Genomic DNA, 24,373 nt, shown 5'->3' on the forward strand with positions numbered 1-24,373 from the left:
TTCTGTCCACTGTCAGTTGGGGACTGTATTAGGACTATTCTTAAATCAGCCACATATCAGTTCTTTCCTCATATAGTTTTACCAGGGTCCAATGATGAGGGAGTCATTTCAGTCAGTTATATTAAGTCCCTTTGCAGTACATAAAGACTCAAACATTGGTTAAATCAAATGTCCCCCTGCAGACCTATCTAAACGTCTTTCAGGAGTGGCACTCAGATAAATTACAGTCCCTCTGCAGTATATTAAAAAATATTTACTATGTGCATATAGGATCAGTCCAATGATAATCTTTCAGAAGTCTGTTTGATGTCTCCATCGACAATCAAAACAATATTCATTTTGAGAAATTAATAGTTTGTGTAAAATCATAATTTTACAACTTTTGCAGTAAATACAGGATTAATTTAGCAAACTGTCCATAATCTATTTGTATAGTCTAATGTGTACCCCCATAAATTTGCTTTAATTACAATCAAATAGACTGATAATATTTTTCTTAAACATTTGCTACCTCTGTTTTATGAGTGATACTATGAAAGAAAGCTACACTTAGTTTACACTGAACAGATAATATTAGGTTTTGCCACCAACAAAATCTGTTAGAAAAAAGTCATTTATCCACAATCAGACCATTCCATGTAGAAGTTTAAATACAATCAGACCATTCCATGTAGAAGTTTAAATACAGCTCCACTGAAAGCCACTCATTTTTTTTGTTGAATCTGTGATACTACATTATTAACAGTAAATAAGTAAATAATCCCTTAAGAATTAATTCAGAACATGAAATGACTACTTATAATAATAACTTAAAATATTTTTCTCAACACATTATGAAGAACACATTCCTCTCTAAGTCCATTATCGGTGGGTGAATGTATGAACTTTGTAATTTACAAAAAAAATTGAGAAAACAGGAATTTATTTCAGACAATCATTCTAATTTCTCAAAATGTCACAATGTCAGGGGAGGTTGCTATTACTGTTCCTGTCTTGTGTATCGGACCATGTCATGTTCAAGAGCTTTGGTCTATCATCTATAATTCAGAATACAGCAACATTTTAATGAAGCAAAACAAATTTTAAAAACTTATTACCATTTATGATTTACATCTTTATGTTTCAACAACCATACTTCAAAGTCGGGATTAAAAAAAATATAGTAAAAGTATCGACATAAACTGCTGAGAATTTAAAATAAATTACATATCTAAAATGTAAATATAAAGAATTGCACAAAAACTTTTAAGTAGATAAACCCTTCCAAATAAATGTTAACATCAAGTACTAGAAGGTAATGTATGTGTGTATTAGCCTTTAGCAGCACATCAACACAATTTTGGCTATATTGTGCCATTTAAAAAGCAAACTTCTAAAAATATAAAAATGAAGAATTGCACAGAAAGTATAGCATTTTAAACCCTTCTAAATAAATGCAAGCATTAGGTAAAAAAAGAAGAACTATAAAATGTAACAAATTTTAAATTATGCCAAAAGATATATAAAACAATGATGAAGGGAACAATTAAAATGCTTAAAAGATATAGTTATTACAAGAAAAAAAGAAAAGTCCTTGAAATGTAAAAGGTATACATGTCAACATTTTGTAAAATGTATACAAAAATAAAAGATAAAGGCAAATAATATAAAAATCTAAAAATAAAGGGTCAAAATTTGTGATATAACTATAATTTCCCTTAAAATATCCAAGATTTTCTCTGATGGTACATGACCAAACATTTCCTTAAATGAGCTTACATAAAACAAACTTATAATGCACAGAAGTCCATACACTCTTCAATAATGCATTCCACTACCAGTGGACACTGGCAGGGTATCCACAATGACTAAGGTTACCCTTCTGTAGGTTTTCACAAGTCAGGTATGTGTGTTCTATCAATATACTATCAACTCAACCCTGGAATTTGATCTATTTGATGGATGCCAATCTACATTTATGGGTCATATAGTATTAAGTTCATTTGCCTAGTTTTCATCCCACATGTTTCAAAAATTTAAAAAAAAACCAGCAAGCAAAAAAAAAAACTTTAACAGAAAAAATATTTAAAAACCCTTGATTGTTTTGCATACAGTATGATTATGTATCAAACAGGAGAACATCTGAATAATATTAAATGTATTTGTCTTGTAGATGAATTTCTAAAGTAACAAAAAGATTAAAAGAAATCGTTTTATGAAGAATTTAAATCTAATCTAATAACTTTATTTTATTTTCATAATATTTAGTGTTTAAATTGTCAAATTCATCCAGTATTTTTTAAAATCTTGTTGTTATTTTGTCATAGTGCCATAATTGGAAACGATTTTTATAAAGTCATCTATAAATAAACTGATAATTACCTAAATCTGACATTTTAGTGGCAAGAATTTGTTGTATAAATTAGTTTTGATCACATTTTCCTGATCTATCATTAAATATTGATACAAATTTCTTCTGACCATCCCTATATGTTAGATAAATCCCAATATTTTTTTAGATTATTTTAATACAAAAAAAGAATACAAGAAACAGAATGATGTCATGATGTTTTTTATTTTGTTTCAGTTATTATTTCCAAATAATTGGTCAGGCTGTATGCTCAAGTGCTTTAAGAATGGATTTTTCAACTGGCAGCATTGGCATGTCACTATCTCCATTAATTTTGATAAGTGCCCTATAAATTCAACATATTTGTCCCGATTTTTCTTTTAGACTAACAGCCCTGTAAAATCTATAATTTTGTTTTGAAGAAGAAAAAAACATGGATACCCCCACACCTCAATCCAGACTGGTTAAAACTGTTAAAATAACACATTTCCTTTTAGTGTTCTTACAGTTCCTTATATAGCTTTACATTGACAATAAGATGTGGAAGCACTTTTGCAGTCCCCTAAATAATCAGACATCCCTGTGAGGCCCACTTTGGTAAATTGTGTCCCAAAACTAAGCAAAGTTCCATTGTCATGCCATATCTTAATATATGAAAATACAGTCCTTTGAGGTTACAAATGACAGAGATGAAGTCCCTTAAGTCTGTTAGAATTTCATATGTACAATACAATTTGCATGATGTTCCTTTCCAGTTTCCATGTAACAATAGCTGGGGATTGTGCATAAATTATTTACGTTCTTGTCAAATCATTTGTACATCTAACCTTACTTTTTTTGCCTGTGCCTGATGATATTTTGCCCATAACACAACTGTTTCCCATTCAAAAACAGTTTGACACTGGAGACAACTGTGATGGGCAAAATAAATGTCAAACAATGACTACAGGAGTTAGTGATGCATAATAGGTACCAAACAAAAAGATACTGAGCTAATGATTTCTTTGAGTCACACATTTCCATACATCTTTGGTTATGAAAGAATAGTTCATCAAATTAAGTGAAACCCTGGCATCCCAAACAAATTATTAGTTCTAACAGCAGTCCATTAACTTGTGAAAAAAATCCAAGTAGCTTTTTTATTCATGACCTTTTCACATTTTGAAACTGTTTTATGTCATTTAGAAAAAGAAATAAGAGAGAGAAATGAAAGGAAACAGTTTAAATATTTTGGAGTTAAATGAGAAATCAGTCATTCTTACAATCTGATAGGACCACAGTATGAATGGTTTTTAACTTTTCAGCTTAAGTATCTGTTACATTCAATCTGTAACATTTTAAATGTAATAATGCCAGAACGGCTCTTTGGAATTCAAATACAAATGCTGCAAAGGCTGTATTTCCATCCACATGGAACAGACTGCAGATTTAGGCACTGTCCATCAGTTCCAAAAGATCGTCACCTCCACTGGGGCTTCTGTTCTCCTCAACTGTCAACTCACCCATGATGCGACTAAGTTCCTCGTTCTTCTTTTTCTGCAAAGTTTTAAAAGAAATGTCAGAAAATTTTGTTGTGTAGATATCAAGTACAATAAATCATATCTACACACAAAGAAAATCAAAATCTATATTCCACCATTGTGGAGGCTTTCAGCAGCCCATACATAAAACTGATACGTACAAAAAAATACCAGTTGCTAATATAGTTAAGGATGGAAGATATTATAATCATGAAAAGGAACTGTATGTGGCAAATCTTTATGGTCGTAATAATGATCCACATCCCTTCGAGATAAGTTCTGAAAACATATATATAACTGTATATGAACAAACTTAACATTAATCTGCTAGCCCGAGGCAAGTAAATTTTCTTTCAGACAAATAGTTTTCATAATTTCAATAGTCTGATGGCTACAAAAATTTCAGTTGTCACAAGTCAACATCTTGCAGGAAGGTTTAGCAAAGATTCAGCAGGTCTGGAAAATTTCTCAATAAGTGGGTCATTCTGGCTGCAAAGGAATTCATGTTAAATTCAAGGCCAGAAATCACTATAGGATACTAACCACACCTGCAGAAGATTTAGTAAACAAGAGAAAGCCTTTTTCTTGAGACCACCTTTTAGTCTATATCAAAGTATCCATGATACTAATGTAACCATCAAAAGAGAGTAGTGGAATGAATGGAGATGGGAAATAATAGTAAATGATTGTCCCAATTCAAATGAAAATTCAATTAAATTTGCACTAGAATTGCAATACACAGATTAATTTTAATCCAAAAGTTAACAGACAATAAGAAATACAATATTATCAATACACAAGAGGCACAATTGGGAATGAGATCACTACCTGTCAGAAAATGATTAGATGCAATGGCAACCAACAAATCTGGGTTACTATGACATTTTTTATACATTTAAAGCTCTCATTTCTATTTTTGTTCAATAGGAGCCATAGTAGATGGTGAACTGGCAAAACTTGTACAAATTAGAAAAGCCTCCATTCAGATATTATTTATTTAAAAATTTCATCTATATTGGTTCAGTAACATTTGAGAAGTCTTTTAAAGGTTTTTAAATTTTTAAGACATTGGCCAGATCTGATGTCAGACTGGTTAAATTTTAAACAAATTTGAGCGCTTTTAATGCCAGGATGTTTTCTGACAAATTTGGTCAAATTATTTTCAGCAAGTTTTTGGAAGTAATTTCAAGGTGGTTCTATTTTTAGTAATTGTGACCATATTGTGCACAAATCTGAATGGACTTAATTCTAGGATGATTTCTTTTAAATGTAGTCAAGTTTTGTGCAGGAGCTACTCAGATGGTAGAAAATCAACTCCTAATCCAAATTATAGGTTCAATACTTGCACAGCAAGCCTGGATTAACTGCCTTGGGGTGTCCTTTGAAAGGAATATGTTGAACATGCCATTAAAAACAAAATCCCACAACCAACCAAATTTTGTTCAGAGGTTTTTGATAAGACATCATTTAATGGGACATATTGGAATTGTTTGTACAAAACTGAAAGACCTTTATGCCAGAATGTTTTCTGCAAAATTCCAGTGAACAGTTTCTGAGACATTTTTTAAAAGGTGTTTCTGCTTTTAGAAATTATGGTCATTATTTGCTGGCTAACTGGCATCATTGATACAAATCTGAAAGGCCTTCTTGCTAGAAAGAATGCTCCATCTGAAATAACTTCATACTAGCATGCTCTATTTGAATGGTATTCATGCTAGAAATGCTGTATATAAAAGACCGTCATGCTAAAATGTTCTATCCGAAAGATCTTCATCCTAGAAAGATCTATCTAAATGGAATCCATGCTAGAATGATCTACCTGAAAGGACCTTTTGGTAGAATGTTCTATCTGAAAGGTCTTCATGTTAGAATGCTCAGTATGAGGGGCCTTCATGCTATGCTCTGTCTGAAAGGCCTTCATGCTAGAATGCTCAGAATGAGGGGCCTTCATGCTATGCTATGTCTGAAAGGCCTTCATGCTAGAATGCTCTATCTAAATGGACTTAATGCAAGGATGCTTTCTGTTAAATTTGGTCCAATTCTGTGTGGTGTTTCGTGAAAAGTTTTTAAAAATTCTCATTTTTAGTAATGTGACCATATTTAATAAACGATTCACATCACTGTATAAAAATGAAATGCCCTTATGGAAGGATGCGTCCTGTCAGATTTTGTAAAATGATGTGATAAGATTTTAAGAACAAGTAATGTAAATGTTTTGCTCTTTTTTTATGACCATTTAGCTGATATCAAACAGACTTTAGTAAGGTTATGCAGTTGAAACCAAAGTTTCAGATGATGGGTAACCTGGGGCCATAAATCTTTTATATGATGCAGCTGTATGCTGGAAATCAAACCCTTACAAAAATACATCAATAAACAAACTTTGTTTTAATATAAGTTTTTGGAAGATGATGAATGTACTACATTATTTTTAGAAAGAAAAAAAATTAGAAAATTGAAGCATTACTAAGTTCTCAAAGATGATTTATTTTTCTTCTGTCTGATCTATATTTGGGAACCTAGAAAGAATCACAATTTTTGAACCAACAAGAAAAGACTAAGAATGTTTGATCCCCTATTTCATTGGTAATGAAGCATTGTTCATATGGTGGGGACCAAGTATAATTTACTTGGTAAAAATATTTTCATCACCTGACTGAGAAAATGCAGCATGTGTGTCAATTGTTCTTATGCACATTACATTTCAACATTAAATTGGAAGATTATCTTATTCTGTCGAGTCCACATCTGAACTATATTACAAATCTAAAGACGATGGATTCAATAGGTACTTAAATAAAAGAAAAGTAAAATGACACTTAAGTTAATCTAAGGTGTGGACACTTATATATATAGATAGATGGATGGATGTAGCGACAGACATACACGTATGTCTAAGAGATCACTCTTATCAATGACAGAACAAACCTGGATTTTATATATTAAAACATGTACCATCCATACCACAATATCACCTACACAAAAGTTTTAATCAGTTGCAAGACAAAAGAAACTAATTTAAAATTAAAATTTCTAATTAAACAGCCATAATTGCAAAAGAATTATATGTATATCCTAATTATGTATGTAAAAAACTAAAGACCCATACAGTATTAGGATGTCTTTCTTTAGACGAAAAATGTAAAAGTTGAATATACTGTCATAGGTAGGCCTTAATCAAGTATGTTCCTTGTAAACTTTGTTGTAGTGGTTTGGACAGGTCTTAATCAAGCATGTCCCTTGTAAACTTTGTTGTAGTGGTTTGGACAGGCCTTAATCAAGCATGTCCCTTGTAAACTTTGTTGTAGTGGTTTGGACAGGTCTTAATCAAGCATGTCCCTTGTAAACTTTGTTGTAGTGGTTTGGACAGGCCTTAATCAAGCATGTCCCTTGTAAACTTTGTTGTAGTGGTTTGGACAGGTCTTAATCAAGCATGTCCCTTGTCAATGTTGTACTGGAGGATGGACAGGCCTTAATCATATGTTCTTTGTCAACATTTTAGTGGAAGATTAAAAGCTCTTAATCAAGTATTTCCCTTGCCAAAGTTTTAGTAGAAGATGGACAGGCCCTGATCAAGTATGTGCCTTGTCAATGTTTTAGTGGCGGCATGATTAAATTTTGCACTGATACACAAAAGCTGACCTGTGTGTTCATGCAGTAGAAAAAACATTCAAAATGGAAATATTCAGTATAACATGTGTGCAAATATTTGTCTGCAACAGGATAAATAAGGTGTCAAAAATTGTACGTACATTTGAGTTACAAATTGTACATACGTTTCAGTTACAAATTGTACATACATTTCAGTTACAAATTGTACATACATTTCAGTTACAAATTGTACACACATTTCAGTTACAAATTATGAGATATTCTGACTTTTATGTATGTAGGTAATTGTATCTCATGCTTCTATCTTTGTAAAACATACTGATTATATTGCTCATTGTCAGAAGTTAAAATAAATTTTAAAATCTGATGAATTTTTAATAGGTTATTTGAGGTTTTAAATTTTGTTTGGGTTCAATGCACAAAGCAGTTACAAGATTATCTCCATGGTGACCATAAGATTTAATAAAATTGGATAAAGTATGCTTTGATTTTGTTTCTAAATAAAATGAAAATAAAGTGAAAATGAATACTTAACCCTTTACCTCATAGAACATGGTGACAAAGTTCAGCACGCTGTAAATAGAAACCTGTTACCTAGTCGACAGCATATGCATAGGCCTGCCTGTGAACTGTTAAGCAATGTAGTGTATGTTACCTTTAACAGCAATTTTAACCATTTTACATTTTTGGTACACATATATTATATGTGGAAAAATTTAAGAGTAAAGTCTGATTATTATAGCTGTGTAATAATTTTTAACTTAAGAATTTTTTATGTGCTTTAAAATCAAGAGAGAACTCGTTCACCGTCATGTTAATGAGGCCGTGTGACCAACCATAGCTGCCATTTCCGATACTCTAAATTTACAAAGTTTTCGTGTGCGTCTACATCAATTTCAGAGCCTTTACCTAAGTTATTGAATCTTTCGTGGTTTTGATTCTAATCATGAAAATTTTGTATGTACTGAATGAAATAAGTGGCCGCCATTTTGGAGAACGGAGATTACGACCCAGTTACTTCAAATAGTATATATCGACCAGTGCATAAATAGCGACCATGTGATCTGACGTAATTGTCATTTGCAGAAATGAATGTAGTACCTAATGGGGGAGGGGTGGGTCCCCGAAGGTGGTGCTATGAAAACCAGCTCAAAATGGCTGATGTTTACAGCTGGTGTCAAAAGGCGCTTCCATGTGAATCTTATAGAGGCGTCAAAAGGAGCTTCCATGTGAATGAAGTAGAGGCGTCCAAAGATGCTTGCATGAGGTAAAGGGTTAACTAAAAAACAAATACCTGCAAGTACTAACAAATGTATGCGCTTTCTCAACTGCTAGGCTAGCCTAAAGAAAAACTTTGTGCAAGTAAGATTTTTTGTGGGGTTGGGGTAAAGCTGTTCCTAATTTTTTCAATTTTTATTTTTTAATTTATTTAGTTTTCTTTATCATTTTTAGGCACTGTGATAAATTTCTAAGGTCAAAATGAAAATTTAGTTTTTTTTAATAAGGTTTTTGAGGTCAACTTCTAACCTCGATTGAATAATAAACATATCCTGAAGCAATTTTTACAGCCACATTAAATTTGTGCTGAACTTTCATGCAAAGATTTAGCTGTTTCATTTATTCCTTAATAAATGCTGTAACGGTAAGAAACAAAAGGCATGCAAACATGAACATATAACTGCCATTTGATGCAGCATAAAAGTAAAAGAAATGCCCATTATCTGCATAGTACTGTTGCACCTAGACTGCCATAGGCAGAGATACTGAGTTCCTTTTCCCTCAAATTTGTGCGGGCATACAATTTCAAAGGGACCAGGAGAAATACTAAATAGTTAAATAGTACTTAATGCACTAGTAGTGGTAAAAACAAACAAAGTGACAATTATTTGCTCTGAAAGTTTTATCTCTCTCGTGTCTGTAATGACCTATCATCATTTCATTAAACATCATTATCGACCATTAAAAAAACTGGATTTTTAATCTGGTTCACAAGAAAAGAACTGCACTCTTAAACTGTCTTTTCTGAGTCTTTCCCTCATTTAACTTTACTGTTCACTCTTTATAGACCACTGTTTATTTTGCAATTTTTATATATGATTTTTATTTCCAAATTAATAAAACACCAACCTGTTCATCACGAGTTCAGCCCCAAATATATTTTACACCGATGAAAAATTGTGCATAGGGGATAAACAGGAATAAAGATATGGGTGTACATTGAACAAAGAGACTGGGGGCATGCATGATCCTATATCTGAGGTGCAACACTACACAAGCATCATGAGGACTTTAATACTGGTAACTGGAAACTTCAGTCTGAATCATTTGCAATTGATGTTTTCATGTATAAAAATTCAACTACTGTGTATAAGGATACTTTTAACAATTTTATTTTTATAACTTTCACAATCAAGTAGAAAATTAACAAATTCAGTGAAATATAAGGAGTAGAACAGTTCATGCTGCTCAGTGCCAAAATATGGAAAATGAAACACATGGAAGTGTTCTAAAATAAAAAATTTACCAAAAATTAATAATGCAGAAATCTCCCTTTATTTAGCATACTGCAGTAAGTTTTCAAGATGCATCAGATCCTACAAAATAACTGCCTTAATGAAATCCAAATAATCACAACAGTGGATGGCATGTAATCAAAGCAGATTTTTTCTCTATAAAACCAGGAAATCTGGTACCATTCAATAAAATTCATTTATTTTGATTTCTTCTAATTCAAACAAGCAGACCATAACAGATATGGTAATCACTACCACGTGTTGCTTTCATATTTTCTTCTTCATTTGCTTGCTCTGGGATGCTAATATTACATGGGTACAGGAATGCATGAAATAAATTAGTTTTTGCCTCGATTGGGGACAAGGAGTCCAAATAGGATAAGATAACAAAATCTGACTAGTTATTAAGGAATGCTCTTTGTTACTCAAGGAATAATGCATTCTTGGCTGCACCATAAGATTGTTGTTTATTTGTCAGGAATAATGCATATTGTGCAATGGTTATTGTGCTAGTGTTTTGTTCCAGACTGAAGCAAGTAACAATATATTAACATGCAATAAAAAGTAACAGGCAGTCAGAAACCATAAGATGCAGTACTTACTCAAATATTCCCCACAAGGGTGATGAAAGACCCACCATGAAGAATACAAAAGCAGTGTTAAAATAAAAAGGAACAATATTTAAACAATAACACTGTAGCCTTTAATACTGCTTGAAAAACATAATTAACTAATGAAATTTTAAAAAATGCAATAACTATGACCAAAGTTAGATTCCAACATTTAACTAAGTTTAAAAGATGTATTATTGAGGAAAAAAAGACAATACTGTATTTTTTTAATATAAAAGTATATATAAGTTATGTAATCATTTACTGATACAGAAATTTTAAAAACAAACATTTGCCCATGAATAGCAATACTTTTCAGGAGGCCAACAAAAATGTCACCAGCTTTACTCAGCCTCCTGCAAATATATTTTTACTTTGTTATTTTAATACCAACATGGCAATCTCTTTTCATTTGCTAACTGTGACTGCTGTCATCCATTACAAAAGGTCATAGAGCATTTAGTATCCAAGGGCCAGTAAACACAATACTTAAAATAATCTCTAAAGTGAAAAATGTCTTATACAGAATTGCATCTATTAAACAATTTAAAAAGTAAATATTCTCATGAAGATTAAACACATGATTCAATCTGATTTAAGTTATCTGTCATCAAACTGTTTTTGTTTGGAGATATTATTAATTGGAAAATACATGTAGATATGTGGAATCCTATATCACTATGCAATAAATATTCTTTGACAATAACGAGAAAGCAAAAATTGTGATAATGAGTTTGGTATTTGTTCGATTTCCTAATAATTTTGTTTTTCTTTGTTTTGAAAGTTTTGTTACATTATCTACCAATACAATATAAACATTGCCATTTCTAACAGTTTAGGCCATAAATTGTACATTTTATTATTCCTCTCATACTGACCTTTGTGGCATCTATTTTTACTACTTGAGATTCTGCCACCATTGAATCAATGGGTTGCATGACTGCCGCTTGGCTGTAAATGTAATAAAAAGAAAGTAAATCTTAAGTAAATTATGTTTCTCAGAGAATCCTTACAAGATTACATTAAAGTTATGAGTGAAGCTGTGCTGCCTATCAAATCCAGCAAACGCAAAAAGACTAAACATTTCATTTTTCTGGCTTATATAACATATAGACAAAGTGAGCAACTGTTACCAATTACCTCCCCTGACCATCATTATGTGGCAACAGTTGTTTACTCAGTTTTAACTTGTGCAATACATCAACAAGGATGTTCGCATTTGTTGGCAGGAGTGGGACGATTTAACAGTTATGTGAATGCATATGTATTCTATAAAAAACATAATTTACTGAAAGATGTACTTTCGCCTTTAACTACATTCCCCAATCACACAAACGAACAGGTATTAGGAGGAGGCATTGCTGAGCAATCTACATTTACCATGGTCACCCTTCAAGGGAAAATAACTGAATTCCCTATATGAGGATAAAATATACCTCTAACATCAGACTAGCACAACAAACAATGGTCACGTAAGTCAGGACAACCATACCCAGATAAGAGAAAAGAAACAAAGACTTTTTCTTTCAGAGTAAAAATGTCAAGCAAAGCCAGTGTTCTACACCAGTGTTAAGACTGTGCTGTTGTAACACCAGTGTTAAGACTGTGCTGTTGTAACACCAGTGTTAAGACTGTGCTGATATCAAATAGCCTGGAGACATTCTAGGCCGACGTAGATTGAGAATGTTCTCAATGCCGGACAGCCAATAGCTTTTATTGTCTTATATCAGAGTCACTTTGTTCTGTTTCAGTACAAAGCTTGCAGAGATAGCGTTTTTATGTGTGTTGAGATCTGCATGAGATGTATCTGATCATTTGAGATCTCAGAGTATGCCCAATGTATTACTCACTTAAGCAATGAAACAATAGCTTGAGTGGTTATATCCTCTTTACTTGGCTTTACCTGAAGAACAAGGAATTGCTGTGCTCTACTGCACACTTCAGTTTTTGAGACCATGGACCAGGTCATGTAATGCCACTTCTGTAGACTTATTGAGAGGGGGTGGATGACCACATTTTAAGTGACTGCTGATGGCAATCCGTTCTCTGTTATGAAGCATCTCAAAGGGTATGAAACTTGCTCACCCTACATGCTGAAGCTAGAGCTACCAGAAAATATATTTTGTATGATAGCTACTTCAATAAGGTTTTGGCTACAGGTTCAAACTGACCTGAATTGAGTAAGTCAGCACCCATGAATTACTCCAAAAAGGAAACAGTGACCAATTTTAGCTTATTCAAGTCAAGATTGGTTAACCCTTTACCTCATGCAAGTGTCCTTGGACGCCTCTACTCCATTCGCATGGAAGCGCCTTTTGACACCTCTACTCCATTCACATGGAAGTGCCTTTTGATGCCTGCTGTAAAACGTCAGCCATTTTTAGCAGGTTTCTGTAGCCCCACCTTCAGGGAAAACCCCCTATTAAATACTACATTTATTTCTGTGAATGACAATTACGTCAGATCACGTGGTCACTGTTTATGCTCTGGTTGATATCTGCTATTTAAAGTAACTGGATGGTAATCTCCACTCTCCAAAATGGAGGTCGCAGATTTCATTCAGTACTTATGAAGTTTTCACGATTAGAATCACAACTATGCAAGATTCAGTAACTTAGGTAAAGGCTCTAATATTGATGTAGGCAGCAATTAGTTTTTATTAATTATCAAATTCAGATGACTCAGTGATGTAGACGCAGACGAAAAACTTGTAAATTTCGAGTATGAGAAATGGCAGCTACGGGTCACGCAGCCTCACTGACTTGACGGTGAACAAGTTCTCTTGAGATTTTAAAGCACTTAAAAAATTCTTCCATGAAAAATAATTACACAGCTATAATATTGGTTGTTAGGAGTTTGGGGAAGAATAAACCTATTTCTTTTCACCTTTATTAATGGCCTCCAGAACTGTTCAGCCTACTGCCAGCCATTTAGCAGTATTAAGCCTCTTATCCTCTTGCCTGCGATTGTTTCTTCACTGCAGCTGAGACTGGTTTGGCCTGAAATTAGATGCAGGTGGAAATGCATGCTGATGAAGCAGATCTGATGGTGCCTGCTTGTGTACTTCCTCAATTTTTCTCCCATACAGCAATGGCATGCTAAATGGTGCCAACTGAAGAGCCATGGCATCATGTTGCTCAAGGTGTCACGAGTGCACTCAGGCATCTCATCTCACAAGATTCTGATTAGCCAAAGCCATCAGGTGATTAGCAATTATGTGGTGCATGGTTCTGATAATTCTTTTGACATTGCATGCATGATCACAACCTGCTTTCTGGCCAAGTCAATAATATTATTAGTGAAGCCAACTCTAGCATATAGGAAGTAGCAATTCTATGTTTCACTCCAACTTGGAGGTGGTATGCAAGAAATTTTTGTCCACCATATAAAACAGCAGATTGGTCATTTTGACTCCCACAATGTTTCTAAGGAAAGCAGCTCAGTGCTGATTGTCTATGAATGTGTGTGGTGATGCTTGTAGCTGGCTTTCAGAAAAGAAACCTTTGGAAATGCCTGGGTCTTGTTTTATATTGTCAGAAGGTAAGAAATTTCCTTAACCTTTGCTGACTGTGGAAGGAGACAAAAGGATGGCTGTTCATCTTCATTTTCTAAATCTAGTGAAACCTTGACCGTATAGACCTGGCTTGCAGAGAGTGGTTGGGCACTTGGAAACTGGCAGAACTCAGTAGAATGGGCACTTGGAAACTGGCAAGAACTCTGCATATTTCTTCCATATCTGCTTTAAAGCTGTATTCTTACCACTCCCTTGTTTGATTGAGATATGGCAAGTTGTTAACGTTATCCCCACAATCACTGTGGGGGTTATTCAAATCAGGCATTCTGTGCCATCTTCAGTGTGTATGGTATGATAATGATTGCCCTGATAGCCACACAAGTGCCAAAATTTGTCTTGCTAATAGGATATGCCAGAGTGTTTGCCAGTTGGCTTGGCTATCAGCTAGCTAGATGACCCAGTTGTCTACTAGCTGGTTAACATGGCTCTCAGCTCAATGGATGGGTGTATTGTCATCTAGACAGCTTGGTAACCACTTGGTTAGTTTGTATGGTGAAATAGACAGATCAGCTACAAGGATCCCTGTATAGCTCCACATACCAAGATGCATAAGTGCCAGTATGTAGTATGTCTCAGCAAAGTGGTAGATTTCTGGTCAGCAATTATGGAGCATGGCCTGACAAACAGCTGGAATGGCTGGATTTTGATTGATTGCAAAATGGATCATCCATGTCTGAAAAACACCCCATGCACATGTACTTACAGGCCCAAAGGCCAAAGTCAGACATGCAGAGGACTTATGCCCACTGGGCAGCCCAGAAACGGGAGAATGGTTTCTCATAGGTCTAAGCCTTCACTAGAGAAATAAGAGTATGTGTTGTTGATCTTGGACTAGTCACCTCATCTGCAACTCCAACAATGCCTGTGAAGACTGTGTAAGTGGCAACACCACAACCTTTGTTCTTCCATCTGCAGCTAGCCTAATGTAATGGTTGCTGTGGACATCATTGACATCATTTGTAATGGTGGGGAGAGAAGACCATTACAGTATCCTGTCTATGCTAGTTAGTGATGACTTATTTGGAAGTGAAATTAGTACATCATAGTCATTCTCTTTGGACTTGCTAAACCTCTCTTTGTTCTAAAGTCCACATCACAGTACTGTGGATCATATGGTTTCTGACCATGACACAAAACCACTATATGCCAAATTTCATGAACACTTGTTACACACATTAAGAATATTTAATTTGCACGGTTTGTTAGCATTTTTATATTTTTTTATATTTCATTATATATTATTGATAACATAACACTAAAAGCTGGACTTGAACTTGTCCAAAATCATGTTCATTTTGTACTGGACCTGAATTACTGATTTTTAAATTCTGTAAACAAATAATGCAGAACTAAATGTTTTCTCAATGTGTATGACTTAACTCTCAGGATTATTATCTTTGCCTGAGTCAAAGAAACTGTGTTTATCACATTTTACATTCTAATTATAACTGACATTTTATCTTCTAAACATTAAGAAGCTTCTAGAAGGTTATTTTCCATTCGGTAATATAATTATTTTTACAGAAAATGCTAATTGCAACCTTAGGTCAAGTAGAGGACTATGTAATCTTTTTTTCTAGAAAGTATTCATTCTTGCTATAAGATCTTGAGACAGAATCAATTGTATTATTGATGTGTTCAGTTAGGGCTGGAATTTTATTTATTCAGATTTAATGTAAGTCCTTCTCTGGAAATACAGAGTGTGCATTAAAAAAAAAAACATTCTTGGAAATACAGACTTGAATTTACAGTGAAATTTCCAATAAAGATTTGATTCTTGGATTGTAATATCATGATCCAACAAAAGACTGTTGGCACATCACCATTATATTGGCCACTACTGGCACATCACCACTTTCAGCACTGGACTTAATTTGGATTTCCACTGAAGTTTACTCCGAACTTTAATCATTAGGACTTGTGTGTGTAATTCTAGGATTATTTGAAATTTAAATTGCAATATCTACATTCCTTATTTTGACATTTTCACTTTCTACTCGAGGGAAATAAATTATTTGTTGAATTTTAAAAATTTTGTTGCTTCTAACTTTTTTCTATTACTTATTTTAAGACCATGGAGTCATAAATCACAAGGTAGGTCCAATATGTGTCCTCAGTTTCATTAAATCTCTTGCATTTCAGCACTTTGTTGACATAGCCTATCAATTTTCTGAATAACATGTATAACAAACATTTTAGGAAATAACAAATTGAAAATGCTAACCTAAACAAATAATAAACATTTGTTATTAATAAGAGAAATACCAGTGGTGTGCATGAAAACAATTAACAATGGGCACCAACAAAGTCCACAACTACAAGAAATTCAAATAAATATCAATAAATTGTACAAAATAATGATTGCAACATGTAGTCAGTACCTTTCCACTTAAAACTATACCAACTCTGTTGATAGAAGGTCAATCCAAGACATATAACTTGGACTTTTTGAGATATGATATGATGTCTGTCATATATAGTGAAAGCTAAAACAAAGTGAACAACCATAGCAAAGGTGAAGGAAACGTTGGAAAGAGTTTCTTCTCTTCATCTATGTTATATGAAACGGGAAAGACAAACATTTTCATATTTCCTTGACTGCTGGATTGGAGAGGTAGCAGAGCTTCTGCCTAACCTTAATGTGGTCGAGGAATATATTCAAAGGAGAAAGCAATTATTGACAAATGATGAGAGAAGCACAATGGCTGCAGGATCATACCACAATTTCATTTGGTCTTATAGAAAGTGATCTAAAAATGAATCCAGAGAATGGGTCAATTAACTGCATACTGCACTGAAAGCTGACCCCAGAATGCATTATAAAACTTGTAATAAAGCATAATGAAAAACTAAAGCAACATAACGATAATGATGAATGAGGACAAAATCAACTAGACACTAAAATAAAAACTTTGCATGTTTAAATTTTGGCACCTTTCAGTGTGTCAGTTAGATGAGAAGATGACAACTACAGTCAAACAGCTTACTCTTCCTCTTCATCTGTTTTGAAAAGGTTCAATCTAAATGCCATTTTCTTTGTTTCCATTTTGTTTCCAATTAGATGCGAAAGGAGATCCAGCTGAGCTTTGGCTAATGGATCTGGAGTACTGGATTCCTGAAGAATAAAACAGACAAGTTGTCATTTTATTTCATCATTTAGGCTTTATCTATTTTATGTAAATTATACAACATGTTCTAACAACTTACAGGGGGCTAAGTGATCAAAGGTGCTTGCCTTAACAGATCATATACAGCTCAATTATGGGTTCAAGTCCTAGGCATAGCCAACATTGGTATGTGAGAAAGCTTGCAAGTAGCTTCCTGTGGGTTACTGGTTCTTCCCAGGGTTTTACTGGGTTCTTACTCTGCCCAATTTTTTGAATGCCATGTTTAGCCTAACACATGATGAAAAATGGTGATAGACCTACAACAACAATAACTAACTACTCATACAAAGTATTCTACAGGTTAAGAAACTTACATATGGTAATCATGGAGATAAAGCAAACTGAAGAACCAGGAAGAAACAATAACTTTCAGCTGAACAACCTGTTATTAGTGTACAAGCCAAAACTAGGGATCAAACTCAAGCCTGCAGAGGTGAAAGTTAGTTCATTACCACTGTATTATACATGTTCACTTTTATCATGTTTCTTTTGCATTATCCAAACATTAATTTTAAAACAGTTTTTCAAAATAAGGCAAAAAGCCTTCCAGTGCTTATGTTTGCTCAAAGAATCTCTCTACTCTAATTCTAGGAAGACAAATGAAAACTAATAATTCTTGCTGGTTCATATAGACCTAGAGGAATGGTGCTCATTTTTCTCATATAGACCCTCTCCCATATTCCACTTCTCAGTCCTATGCCAATGATGGAAAGAAATCTACAGTATGGTCTTCAAGAAAAGCAGCCATGAGAATGGTAACCTTATGAAAATCAGGGAAACATAATGATTAGTCAACCTGAACAACTTTGGGAGATGAGCATGCATTGTACAAAATATCCCAAGATCCATCAATAACTAACTACAAGACTACTTACAGACAAAAGATTCTGTCATATATTACATCCAGCTCCAACCTTGTAAAAAAGTGTACTGTGAATGGCACATTACAGAAACTAGGACGGCATGGTTGACTAGAGATTATTGACCAATGGGACCCAGTGACATGGATCTTTGATCAAGGTATGCAGTCTTGAACTAAAGTTGCTGTACATAAACATTTTCTTATCAGCCTTAGGACAATCATGCCATCTAATCTCTATGACCCAGAATCTAGAGGTTTCTTTTGTCTCCTTTTTTCAGTTACAATATCCTTGCCCTTTTACCTTTTGACCCTAAAATTAATAGGTTTTTCTCCACTACTCCAAGTGCACTCTATCCAGCAAGTCTGGTCTGAATATGTTATTGTTTAGAAACCATTTTTGTTCCTTTAGTGACCTTTATCTTTAATATCTTTAATCCTTTTGACCCCCGAATCAATAAACTTCTTCCATGGACAGACATAGAGATGAACAGACAGGATCATGGCATAATATACTCCACTAAAAGTGAGGTGCATAAAAAAGTTACAAAGGGCAATAAATCTTACCAAATTGTAGGAGTAAAACGATTGACATGCAAATCTATTGATAAAGACCAAAGTATATACAATGTTTCACAAAAATCCAGTAGAAACCGCAAGACTTGTTGCATTCACAAAATTTTGTGATATACTGCATCCAGGTATAAACTGAAAAACGGGTATAACTCTGGCCAAAATTGCCAGCTCTGTGAACATGCATATGTTCAGATGATAATCATTATATCTACCAAGTTCCAGAATAATCCATAAAAAACTGAAAGGCAAGTTCTCTCACAAGATTATGTCATATAATAAATTTCAGCTGTTAGATGAATAGGTACAATGCCTTGAAAATTTCAAGGAAGTAAAGTAATATATCAATAGGTCCATCATCATTTGATAGTGTTCTTTCTTACTCCAAGTGCATGTCGTCCCAACAAGTTTGGTAAATGCGGATGGTGGAGAATTTATTATATTATGCAGAATCCCTTGTCTTCTTTCAGTTGCAGTGACCTTGCTTTTTCCCATTTTGACCCCAAAAATGAAATGGGTTCTTCCTTAACCAAAGTGAAGCTGTACACAAAATTTGGTTAAATATTGATACTGGACAACTTTAAGTATTGCATGGAATGAAAATTGGTAACAGACAGATGGACATATGGATGGATGGACAAATAGATGTACAACAACATTACATCATCTCCACCTTACAAGGTAGGCAAATTAAAATGCAGAAGAAAGAGAAATACATTTCATAAAAGCCAATATTCAATTTCATTTCCATTTCTCAAAGAACACTGGAAAAACTCATGCATCTGATAGCAAAATCTATAACATTATTTAAAACAAGTCTGTGATAAAAGATCAACTGAAAATTTGATCTATGGAATATAGCCACAACAAACACTTTCAACTGATGACAAAACTTTCAAGTTTTGCTTGCTTTTGCAGGCAAAACAAAAAATAATGACATGTCTGTTACTTACAATGTCTGACATTGTGGTCGTTGTGCGACCTTTACTAGTATCAACTGGTCGGGAAATTAAATACCTAGAAAAAGAAAGAAAAATTGAAAGTAATAGCCATCTATGGCCTATCCTGATATTTTTAAATGATAAAATGTAAAAATGAGACCAAGGGTTTGGATGACTTAGACTTCTTTCTTCAACCCCTCCCCCCCATTTTATTACCAGAATAACTCAAGCAAGTGTATGCTTCAAACAAGTTAAGTCTAATAGTATAGAAATTACTCATGTGCATCCTGTTTGATTTAAGGTTATTTCTGTGGGGGGGGGGGTATTTATTTTTTGGGGAGGGGTGAACCTAATTTTAATTACATTACACTCACCTGTTATCAATATAATGCCACATCTATTCCCCCATTTAAATCCCCCATTGATTGGTAACCTTCACATAATTTCAAAATCTCACCAATATGTTTTTCTACTTTAATTGCTCATTGGTAATAAACCTTTGTGATACATATATCTTTATCGAATAACCTTTTTTGTAGTGCAGTATAGTCTTATGGTGCTGGTGCACCATAAAATCTACCAATAAACCAGCCAATTAACCAACCATATATTTTCCCAGCACCAGTCCCCAGTCCAAGGAGATTATTCCCTCCTCTATTTATCAATAAGAGATTTAGATACCTTGGTCAACTTCATACAATCGGAACATCATCCTTCATTCAGACCAAGAATGGAAGGATCTCAGAGCAGCAGGGAACAGGGAGCTAACAACATGCAAATCGTTATATAATTAAAGTTAGTTTTACCATCTCTCCCCCCCATTTCTTTTTTTAAAAAAGCATTATCTGCTATTATGGTGTTTATGCAATCTGCCAGCCTATGTGAGTCTGATGGCCTTAGAGAAACTATCAAAATGAACTTACAACTGCTGAAAGTCGAATGTTTTACTGCTCACTAGAAGACAGTTTGAAAACTTGCTAAGATGATACAATTGGGGCCAATGCATAAATGCCCTCATTACTGTGTGAGACAGATCCAAGGTAAAATAATGTCAGAGTAGGTCAAGAGAGATGCCACTTTCATGACATCATCCAAAGAAAAATGATTTAATAAAGGCCCATATGCACAGCAACAGCCCTGATTTCAAGGTCTTTGACTTTCATGAAAGAATGATCTCGTTTACTGAGACAGTGATAAATTATTTATATAGTCTGAAAGAAAACCATCTTAAGATGGTAGCTGCTGAAAAATCAATCATACTTTTATAAGGGAGAAAAGGGACAGTTATGGCACTCTTTTCTCTTGCAACTTTTATGGAAATGTAAAACTCAAGCTGGGCAAAGAACTGAATCATAATTACCACTGCACCATAAGTAACCCTGTCCATTATAATCACAGTACATGTACTACACAGAAGTGAATCATAATTACCACTGCACCATAAGTAACCCTGTCCATTATAATCACAGTATATGTACTACACAGAAGTGAATCATAATTACCACTGCACCATAAGTAACCCTGTCCATTATAATCACAGTACATGTACTACACAGAAGTGAATCATAATTACCACTGCACCATAAGTAACCCTGTCCATTATAATCACAGTATACGTACTACACAGAAGTGAATCATAATTACGACTACACCATAAGTAACCCTGTCCATTATAATCACAGTACATGTACTACACAGAATCCACTATACTGCAGTGATATAACGTATTACACGATATTGAATAGTCAAGAAAGACATAGAAGAACATGTTAAAAGTTATTTATTAATATAATATATTCTGTAGTGTTTGCAAACATTGTTCCCATATTAGCATTACTTTAATAGGGTATGCATGCAACATAGCTTGTTCAATATGTGATTTTTTAAAATTGGTTTATGTTACTATTATGAACTGACTGATAAATAACAATACATTTCATAATACTGTATAAATAAACTTCTACTATGAAAGTGTATTCAAATGGCAGTAGCATTACTATGGTAATCTGATAAATGTGTATTGTAGGGAGCAGTCATTATAGTATTTTTACAGGAGGTATTCATTATGTGTACATTCCCATTGGTGGCACTCTACAGTTTCGTATTTTGCATAGGGTAAGAATTTTAACGAAAAAGAATTTCCCCGGCTTTCTTCACTGGTTATACTGGCTATTTAAAAAAAGACCCTGTATATCTCACGCATGTTCAAAGAACCTTTAATTCCTTTTATTTTGGTGAATGATTGATGGGTGTAATATGGGTTATAGAGTATACAGCTTGGCTTTACTCCAGATGTGCACCTTTCAAAAAAGTGCTAGCTCCACTTGGTCAGTTTTACTTTTCCTGAACTTTAGAGGTAAATTGTATAAAAAAGAGCCGATAACATTTTTACATTTTATACATTTGGTAATTCATTCTATGCACTTTCAGAAGGTGGCATTGTCAAGTCTCGCAAAATTAATTTTCCCTTTTTTAATAGCTGCTATGGATAGTGTACTTTAGACTAATTCAGGCTGATTTTTTAGCACAAGGAAGCAGTCATTTTAGTTAGCAGTGTGCTTAGATCATGTACAATTTCCAAAAGTACAATATCCAAAGGAATATCATCCACAGTAAATAATGTAGCATAGAGGTATGCCAACATTCTCTCCATTGTGCATGTTTTAAATGCAAACAACTTCACCTTACATACATCACTCTCTCAAAAGTACATAATAACTGGTGAGCGCCCCCATTGGAGTGACCATTGTTATGTATATTTAATTGTTTAGTTTGTTAATTTTAAACATTTTTAAAATTTTATTACATATTACTGTAATGTAACATTGTATGCTGGACTAGACCTTGTCCAAACCAGAGTTCATTTCTGCTTGACCTGAGTGACTTCTTTTTCATTTTACTTTGTGTAAACAACTAATACATAGCTAAATTATTCTCTCTGTGTATGGGCTTAATATCAGGATCATTATTAATAGAACAATTAAATATGTGTATTTGGGTTTATGTTTTGGTATTTCCTGTCAGAGTGTAATCCATCTTATGGTTTTGATTTTGTAAACATCAGGATCATTCTAGAATGTTATTTTCCATAAGTTAATGTTTTCTAAATAGAAAATGCTAATAGTGACATCAGGTCAAGTAGAGAACTATATAATCTCATAATTGTGAGGACTTGGTCATTTGTGTTTTAACATCTAGCACTTTCAGGTTGTATTATGTTATATCCAGTTGGGATGAATCTTTTTCTTTAAATTATTGAATTCATATGATTATTTTCCCTGGAAATACAAAAGTGCTCCGATAAAATTCTTGGATAAAGACATTCACTGGAATTTACAGAATATTCAAACCTGGAATTATATTACTGTGATTCTTCAAAAGACTATTGACACATCAACACTCTATAAGCTATAACAAACACATAAATGCCATCAGTTTTTGGATTTATTCAGGACTTTAAATTACTAGGACTTTTGTCTGTAATTCTTGGATTTTTCTGGGATTTAATTCTCAATACCGTAAGTTCTTTTTATCTAATTTTCCCTTTGTATTCTAGGGAAATAAATTATTTGTTAAATTCACCCCAAAAATTGTTGTGTTTCATTTTGTTTTTGTTACTTATTTTAAGAGTATATTATTCACAATAAAGAAGAAATATTTCTAAGATATAAATTTCAAGTATTCATGCATTCTTTAATATAACTAAGTGATATATGCAGTTTTATTTCTGACAGTGAAAATTCTGAGAATTTCTTCTGGAGTTTTGAAGTCTTCTGATCTATATACATTAAAAAACACACCAGAGCAGCATCATAATTCCATTTATTATACACATTATGAAACACCTGAGTGGCATCATAATTCCATTTATTATATACATTATGAAACACCTGAGTGGCATCATAATTCCATTTATTATATACATTATGAAACACCTGAGTGGCATCATAATTCCATTTATTATATACATTATGAAACACCTGAGTGGCATCATAATTCCATTTATTATATACATTATGAAACAACCGAGTGGCATCATAATTCCATTTATTATATACATTATGAAACAACCGAGTGGCATCATAATTCCATTTATTATATACATTATGAAACAACCGAGTGGCATCATAATTCCATTTATTATACACATTATGAAACACCTGAGTGGCATCATAATTCCATTTATTATATACATTATGAAACACCTGAGTGGCATCATAATTCCATTTATTATATACATTATGAAACACCTGAGTGGCATCATAATTCCATTTATTATATACATTATGAAACAACCGAGTGGCAACAAGATTCCATTTATTATATACATTATGAAACACCCGAGTGGCATCATAATTCCATTTATTATATACATTACGAAACAACCGAGTGGCATCATAATTCCATTTGTTATATACATAATGAAACAACCAAGTGGCATCATAATTCCATTTATTATATACATTATGAAACACCCGAGTGGCATCATAATTCCATTTATTATGTACATTATGATACAACCGAGTGGCATCATAATTCTATTTTTTATATACATTATGAAACAACCGAGTGGCATCATAATTCCATTTATTATATACATTATGAAACACCCAAGTGGCATCATAATTCCATTTATTATATACATTATGAAACACCTGAGTGGCATCATAATTC

The 24,373-nt window shown here is 33.5% G+C and overlaps 1 protein-coding gene across 1 annotated transcript in view; it reads right to left on the minus strand.

Moving 5' to 3' along the window:
- Positions 1 to 2,535: 2,535 nt before the first annotated feature.
- LOC149797282 (protein OSCP1-like) overlaps positions 2,536 to 24,373 on the minus strand; it is a 38,741-nt gene continuing 16,903 nt past the window's right edge. The window contains exons 7-10 of the mRNA XM_089961994.1: positions 19,712 to 19,775; positions 17,147 to 17,274; positions 11,464 to 11,536; positions 2,536 to 3,865 (exon numbers count right to left, since the gene is read on the minus strand). Of these exons, the coding sequence (XP_089818120.1) occupies positions 3,758 to 3,865; positions 11,464 to 11,536; positions 17,147 to 17,274; positions 19,712 to 19,775 (373 nt within the window). The 3' untranslated portion in view covers positions 2,536 to 3,757. The remainder of the gene's footprint in view (positions 3,866 to 11,463; positions 11,537 to 17,146; positions 17,275 to 19,711; positions 19,776 to 24,373) is intronic.

Source organism: Sinohyriopsis cumingii, chromosome 6 (genome assembly GCF_028554795.1).
Source record: "Sinohyriopsis cumingii isolate HCF-2022 chromosome 6, ASM2855479v2, whole genome shotgun sequence".
NCBI lineage: Eukaryota > Metazoa > Mollusca > Bivalvia > Unionida > Unionidae > Sinohyriopsis > Sinohyriopsis cumingii.